Source organism: Sinocyclocheilus anshuiensis, unplaced genomic scaffold, assembly GCF_001515605.1.
Source record: "Sinocyclocheilus anshuiensis isolate Anshui unplaced genomic scaffold, SAMN03320099.WGS_v1.1 scaffold997, whole genome shotgun sequence".
NCBI classification, from domain to species: Eukaryota; Metazoa; Chordata; class Actinopteri; order Cypriniformes; family Cyprinidae; genus Sinocyclocheilus; species Sinocyclocheilus anshuiensis.
The window spans coordinates 1,625,876-1,633,840 of NW_015555715.1; the positions used below are offsets into that span (position 1 = coordinate 1,625,876).

The 7,965-nt window shown below is 43.9% G+C and overlaps 1 protein-coding gene across 1 annotated transcript in view; it reads left to right on the plus strand.

The window, feature by feature from the left end:
- Positions 1–7,965, plus strand: part of LOC107672235 (zinc finger protein 423-like) — a 184,293-nt gene that overhangs the window by 82,092 nt on the left and 94,236 nt on the right. The window contains exon 4 of the mRNA XM_016465329.1: positions 5,370–7,781. Within this exon, the coding sequence (XP_016320815.1) occupies positions 5,370–7,781 (2,412 nt within the window). The remainder of the gene's footprint in view (positions 1–5,369; positions 7,782–7,965) is intronic.

Here is a 7,965-nt window from a genome sequence, read left to right on the forward strand (position 1 = left end):
CGCATAAACACATTTCATTACACCAAATACACAAAATAATGTTCTTTTTAGCAACATCATATGACCCCTTTAACAGAGCTGTTGAAATTATTGTCAAGCTTTTTATTTTATTTTACAGAACAACAGTAAAATTACAATACTAACATTTATGAATGTTGATGGAGTTCTTGCTTTTTCTCAACTTTTATTTTGGCGGAATCCCGCGGGAAGACCTCAGCGCTTCTTTTTGTTGACAACAGCAGATTTATAAATGAGTCTCATTACGAATACGTCCCACGTATCGCATTGTCACGTGCCTTGTAAAAAATCATAAAAATGTGACTGAGCAACTGACGAGTAACACTGTTTCGGCGCAGATTTTCCTCGCGCTTTTGACTTTGAATGCTGGTTAACAAGCAGATCCGTGGCGAGCTCATGCAGTGCTGTCAGAATACATGCAATTCGTGCGTGTATTAGAAAACATAACGTTCTGCAGTTTATTACTAATTGTTTAAGGCCATTTTGCGATTTCAATCATCATACAGTAACCAGCAACAATCACCCCTTCCTCTCTCTTCTCATCGAAGACATGCGATGCAGTACTAAACAGTCTCTTGCTGTCGGTGCTTGTAATGATTTTTGCATCTTTCTCGGACAGTTTTAAATGCTTCCACACTGCTGACATGTTTGTTGCATTGCGCCTCTCACTCTACGCTAGTTCCTATTTGATCACGTCACGTCATTGTTCGGTACAGTTTATTCGATCTTTTCGCTTATTCTTATAATTTCGGTTACCGAACATTCGGTGCATCCCTAGCTGTAATTGTGTGTTTGTTTTTCCCCCCAGTTACAGACACTTTTGTCCTTACTTCTAGAATAAATAAAATATTTTTTTTCTAATTGACAAAAACTTTGAACACAATAAATATAACAAATAATTAGTTTACACTATTAAAGTTTGTATAATGTACTGTTGATGAAAAGGGTGATAAAGCTGGCTAATTTGCAGCATTAGGGATAGGCACCATATTTAATCTGACATTAGGGATGCATGATATTATCGGAACGTTATTGGAATCGGCCAATAAAGGCTTGAAATGTAAACATCAGCATCAGCCGAAAAAAATAAATAAAAATTATGCCGATATACCTTGCCGAAAAGACAAATAGCTTACATGTGCTCAGGGTGTGATAGTGAAAGGATCACGTCAGCAGTGTGGTCATTCTTGTAATGAACTTTTGCCTGAATGATTGCCAAAATCATTTGAGAAATATTGGATATCGGCAAAAATCTAATATCGTCCATCCCTGTCTGACATGAATAAAAATCCTGCTGTAAGGCTTAGATGTAAAGTCCATTCAATATCTTAAGGTCCTGAGTCATGTCTAATCATACCTTGTCAAAAGTACCTTTTTCTGACAGTCTGTCAGGGGCCACCAAAATACCTTTTTTTTGTTTACTTGTTTAGAAAGAGGTAATTTCAGTGTTTTTATCAGCTGAACAATTAGCACCATGAAACAACCTTGTACAGGCTCTACATCTAGCCTTATTTTTATGTAAAAATTTAATATGGCATTTACCCTTACTAAGGTCCATTACTATTATAATTAGCATAGCTTGAGGCTATCAGCGTTAGTGTGTTGACGTCAAGGGTCACTGATAACATACTACTTCTGGGTGTAGTTCTGAAATGAAACATTTGTGGAAAAATTATTAAGCTTCTCCAGCAATAATACACAACATTTTGGTGGTGAAAAATATACTGTAAACCTTCTGGTTTTCCATGACTGGACTTTGTTTTTGATGACAGGCACTTTCTGGGTAGTTCTGAAGCAAAATACTTAAAAAGCATTTTAGGACAAAGTGAGATGTTAGTAGTGGCATCTAACCTAGATGGATGATGAGATTAATTAGGCCAAAACCTGAACGTTTGCCTTCATTTGTCAAGTTTGAATAGAATATGTTGGAATGAATGTGAAGCTGGTTTAGTGTTGGTGCGGTTGTTGTCGAAGTGGGTATATTTAACCTCGTCTCCCATGTAGCATACATTTCTGTGTGTTAATCATTGTGGAACTGCTGTATTGTTTTTGGATGGTGTGTTGTTCCAGAAGGGGAACAGCAGTGCTGTATGTCATAAGTGTGGGTCTGCTGTATATGCATCCAAGCGCTAATGAACACACTAGCCTGTTTTGGCTCTGACGTTTGGCTCGTGTTGGTAGGGGCATTCACAAAATCCACAGCTCAGGTGTTGGGAGAGATGGAGGGGATCTTTTTTTTCCCCTTCTCTATCTGGCTCCCCCCCCCTTCCTCTGTCTGTCCTTGTGTCTGATAAAGAGGAGAGAGGAAAGACATCAGACCGAGCACATCTTCATTACCGTCTTCCACCATGCTTCCGGCCCGGCATGCCAGCGCTTTGGCTGGCCCATTAACTGGCCCAATGTGGTTCAGCCCAGGCCGGTCCGGTGGAGGCATGGGGGTCTGTGCAGGGTGGGGGGGTCTGCTCTTGAACCTCATAGAATTATCTGCAGATTAGGTGCTGGGGTGGCTGCCGCCTTCACCATGTGTTTCTGTTATCATGGTCCCAATTACCAGGCCCTGTTCGAGACGGGGTGGCAGGCCCATCCCTGGACATCAGAATGTGTCCTTCTGCCAGTCCTGTCTTCCCATTCTTCCCTCCCTCGCTACACCCTTCCATCCTGTGCTCCACCCCTTCACATGGGACAGGCTGGCAAGGAGAAGGCCAACACCAGGGGCAACCACTAGAGCAGCCTTGTTAATTCGGTAATGAGTCACAACATAAAAGAAAGTTTGGTGATGGAATGTGGAACAAGTGAGAAACAAACTGTCAGAGAGGAAGAAAATCTGAAAAGAAAGGGAAGGTCGGTCAAGCCTGTAAATGTGGAAGAACGGGAGTGTGGAAGGAGCCCCATGTTTTTGCGCCCATTCCAGTAGCCAGTTCTTTTCTTTCTCTCTCCCCCCTCACTTTTTTCTTTCTGTTTCTTTTCTAATTTAACTTTTCATTGAAATTTCTTACCCTGTTTAGTGCTCTTGCCAAGTCCCCCGGTGGACAGATGACAAAAGCCCCCTAAAAGCCATGTGATCTTCCATTTTCCGACAGCCACGCTTCTGAGGATTAAAGCTATTTAATGACTATAATCTCCCTCTTTCTCAAAAGTGATTTCTCACATTCTGTCGCAGTCAGAGGGATTGCATTAGCATTAATAGATTCATAATTCGCCAGAATGACCACATGTGCCAGGAGGTTTTTTTTTTAACTTTTGGGCTCCATTCTTTTCCTGTACTCCGCCTCTTTTTTCCCTCCTTTTTTCTGGCTCTGAACTCAAGCAAATGTTTATTTGTATCTCTTGCAATGTGGTACATGTCTGTGTCTCAGCAAGAAGGCATACCTGTCAGTCGGCACCCCCACCATACCCGCCCCCTCTCACCTCCACAGTGGCTGGATCAGAGAATGGCCTGTCAGGGGCCACGGTCTCATTGTGCAGCCAAAGAATCCACCACGGTTAAGTCCCTTATGGGCTTTTCATCTGGGCTCTTTCAGTGGGCCACTGCAACACTTTCTCTCCCGTGCTGCAAGGGTTTTAGGTTGTGTTGGGATGGCTCTTATCCTGACACGGACACAAAAGCATGAGAACAGAACAGGGGAAAGGCACTGTACTTGAAGGAGGGAGGGGAAAGAGGCAGAGGAGGTATGTGAGAGGTGGGCCGGGATGTCTTACGCTAAATGTTATCTGAGAAAGTGAGAGAGACTGAAACAGAAAATGAAAGGGGTACAGAAGAGGGTACACATGGGCACAAACATGAGTACTTTCTTTTTTCTCTCTCTGTCTGTTTTTATTTGATATATTAATTAAAAGACAACATATTTCTCTTTTGTTATGTATTAAAAATGGCATGAACCAAAAAACTTCTTGTGGCATCATCATCCTTTCAAGACGTGAACTTTTCAAAAGTCAAAAAAATCTAAATGCCTTTTTTTTAAATCACTTTTCCCTTTTATTCTGTTTAACAGTAGGGGAAGTAAATCCAACATATATTAAATGAATTAATTTAGCTCGAGATGCCACAACTTTATTTATGAAATACTTCAATTGTAAATCTGAATCTTACAAAATTACCTTAACCTGGAAAAGGCTCCCATTTGATAGAAGGACTTCTTTAAGTATTTTCTTAATGTCACTCCTCCTTCTCTTATTTTACTGATTACTTTACTGATATCTCTATTTTTTACTTTTTCTTTACTCCAGCTCTGAATTCATTTCTTGCTTAGAGCTAAATTCATAATTCATGGTTTTACAAATTTCTACCCACAAACCCCCATGGAGATTTATTTGTTCTGCACAGCACCTACATTTTAAAGTGGATCGATTCATCACTTGAATTTATTTTCTACAAATTCTGCTGTGCTCACCTTTGTGTAATGGGAGAGTAGTGGGCGGAAGTAAAATCCTACAACTGTCATATGGAGTTGAAGTTATTAGTTTATACAATACACGCTGAGGTGATGCACTTTCTTTGTTCTTTTTTTCCTTTTCCCTTTTCCCATTGCATTAGGTCGTAGATTGTGACTCTGTTTCAGTGTGTTTTTCATTTCTAATGAGAACACTGAGCATAGGAGGCCATTGTTGCGTTTGGCTTGTGAGAGCGGATGGAGCTTTTAGGGGATGTGGAGCGTTATCCTCTGTAAACATACATTTTTTTTGGATCTGTTATACCAGAGGCTTTTTCAACGCATTAAAAGTGAACATACAACTTATTATATTATATTAGAGAAAATAAAGCAAACAAACAGTGCACTGATAGAAAATTCTGTGTTTGTCTGAGCCACAGAGGGACTTTGTGCTCGCAGCATCCCTGCTCAATAAGTCATGAGCTCTCTCCCTTGCTTTCCTTCGAAGTCTGCTAGTTGAGATGCTAAATAGATGACGTGTGGACTGTGTCAGGCCCCATCAGATTGCACAAAGCAGGACAGAATTAAGAGCAACTCGCTTTGTATATCTTTGTATAATGTATGCCTGCATTAATCTAGACTGGCCGCGTTTGCACAAACAGCGAAAAAACATAAATAATCCAGTGCTATGATTTTGTATGCATTGTCCAGTAAGAGGGCTTTCCTTTCTGAATGTGCTCTAATCACTTTTGAAAAGTTTTTCAATCTGGTGACCATAATGAAAATATGAGAAAGCAGATCCAAATCTGGGGGATATAGGCATGAGCTTGTTTGCTGAGGGAGGATAAGAGGATAAAAAAATACATCTTTGTCGTTATTTCTCTACTCCTTTGGGGTTTGCTGTCTTTAGTTCTTTGCTTCTATTTTGATATTTTCTCTGCCTCTTTAACATTTTAATTCTGTCTGTGTTTTGCATTGCAGATGGTGATGATGACCCGGGGCTCTCCTGGGTGGCGTCCTCTCCCTCTAGCAAAGACGTGGCATCGCCTTCACAGATGCTAGGGGATGGCTGCTGCGATATGGGCATGGGCACAGGGGAGGAAGAAGGGGGCTCTGGCCTGCCTTATCCCTGCCAGTTCTGCGACAAGTCCTTCAGTCGCCTCAGCTACCTGAAGCGCCATGAGCAGATCCACAGTGACAAGCTGCCCTTCAAATGCACCTTCTGCAGTCGTTTGTTCAAACACAAGCGCAGCCGTGATCGTCACGTCAAGCTGCACACCGGTGACAAGAAATACAGTTGCCAGGAGTGTGAGGCAGCATTTTCTCGCAGCGATCATCTCAAGATCCACCTCAAGACACACAGTTCCAGCAAACCATTCAAGTGCAGCATTTGCAAGCGTGGCTTCTCTTCCACCTCCTCTCTCCAGAGCCACATGCAAGCTCATCGGAAGAACAAGGAACACCTGGCAAAGAAAGACCAGGGTAAGCGTGATGGATCTAGCAGTGATGTCGCTGACCAGGATCAGGACCTATACATGTGTGATTACTGCGAGGAGACATTCAGTCAGACAGATGAACTTGAGAAACACGTGCTGACGCAGCATCCCCAGCTCTCAGACCGCGCAGAGCTTCAATGCATCCACTGCCCTGAAATCTTCAGCGATGAAGGCACTCTACTCACCCATATTGATAGAACGCATGCCAACAAGAAACACAAGTGCCCCATGTGTGCTGAGCAGTTCCCATCTGTAGAGGATGTCTATTGCCATCTTGACAGCCACCGGCAGCCAGACTCCAGCAACCACAGTGCCAGTCCTGATCCAGTCTTGGGAAGTGTGGCATCAATGAGCAGCGCTACCCCTGATTCCAGTGCCTCCCTGGAGAGAGGATCAACCCCAGACTTCACCCTTAAGCCTGGACAGAGCAGACGAAAGCTTGCACCTTCTTCTGATCATGACGATGGAAGCTGGACAGGCAAAGTAACCTACAGTTGTCCGTATTGCTCCAAGAGAGATTTCAACAGCCTGGCTGTCCTTGAGATTCATCTGAAGACTATCCATGCAGATAAACCTCAGCAGAGCCACACTTGTCAATTATGTCTGGAAACCCTGCCTACTCTCTATAACCTTAATGAGCATGTGCGCAAAGCACATAGATCCAGTGGGAGCTCTGCGTCAAACTTTCCCCTTCTGCAGTTCAGTAACGTTTCGGCCTTTCATTGCAACTACTGTCCTGACATGTTTGCAGACATCAACAGCCTGCAAGAGCACATTCGTGTTTCTCACTGCTTATCTGGTGGTGGTGTTGTTGCTGGATCCACCACTTTGGAGGGCAACCATGCTTTCTTCTGCAACCAGTGCTCCATGGGTTTCCTTACAGAGTCCTCACTCACTGAGCACATCCAACAGACCCATTGCAGCAGTGGGGGAGGTGTGACCAAGATGGAGTCCCCAGTCTTGCAGCCCTCGCAGTCCTTCATGGAAGTGTATTCTTGCCCTTACTGCACCAACTCTCCCATCTTCGGTTCCCTCCTCAAACTCACTAAACACATTAAAGAGAATCACAAGAACATCCCACTCGCCAACAACAAGCGCAAAGTCAAAGTGGCAGACTTGAGCCCAGCCTCATCTGACGTGGAGATATCCTCCCCTAAACGCCATAGGGTAACTGGTGACAGCATTCCAGCAGTTGCTAATGGAGACTATCCCTGTAATCAGTGTGACCTTCGATTCACCAGCTTTGAGGGCTTCCAAGCCCATCTGAAGTCCCACCTGGAACTGTTACTGAGGAGGCAGTCTTGCCCACAGTGCAACAAAGAGGACTTTGATTCTCAAGAAGCACTGCTTCAGCACTTGACCATTCACTACACCACCACTTCCACCCAGTATGTCTGTGAGAGCTGTGACAAACAGTTCTCTTCCGTAGACGATCTGCAAAAGCACTTGCTAGACATGCATACCTTTGTGCTGTACCACTGCACACTGTGTCAGGAAGTCTTCGATTCGAAGGTGTCCATACAAGTCCACCTGGCCGTCAAGCACAGCAATGAAAAGAAAATGTATCGCTGTACGGCCTGTGCTTGGGACTTCCGCAAAGAAAGTGACCTCCAGTTACATGTGAAGCACAGTCATTTGGGTCACCCTACCAGTACGGGGGCAACCGGAAAAGCACGCAAATGCATATTCTGTGGGGAGACCTTTGGCACAGAAGTAGAGCTCCAGTGTCACATCACTACTCACAGTAAAAAGTATAACTGCCGGCTCTGTGGGAAGGCCTTCCACGCCATTGTCCTTTTGGAAAGACATCTCAGAGAGAAGCACTGCATTTTTGATGGAGGAAATGGCAATGGAAATGGAGGAAGCCAAAATGGAACACCCAATGGGGTGACTCAAAGCTCTAAACGTTCTACAGCAGGATCGACTGCAGCTGCTGAGCAAGCAGATTTGCAGAGCATGCTATTAAAAGGAGGAAATCAGGAAACCGCGAACAGCCATGAAGCTAGCGGTGGTGAAGAGGAGCTTGATGCCTCAGAGCCAATGTATGCCTGTGACATCTGTGGTGCGGCCTACACCATGGA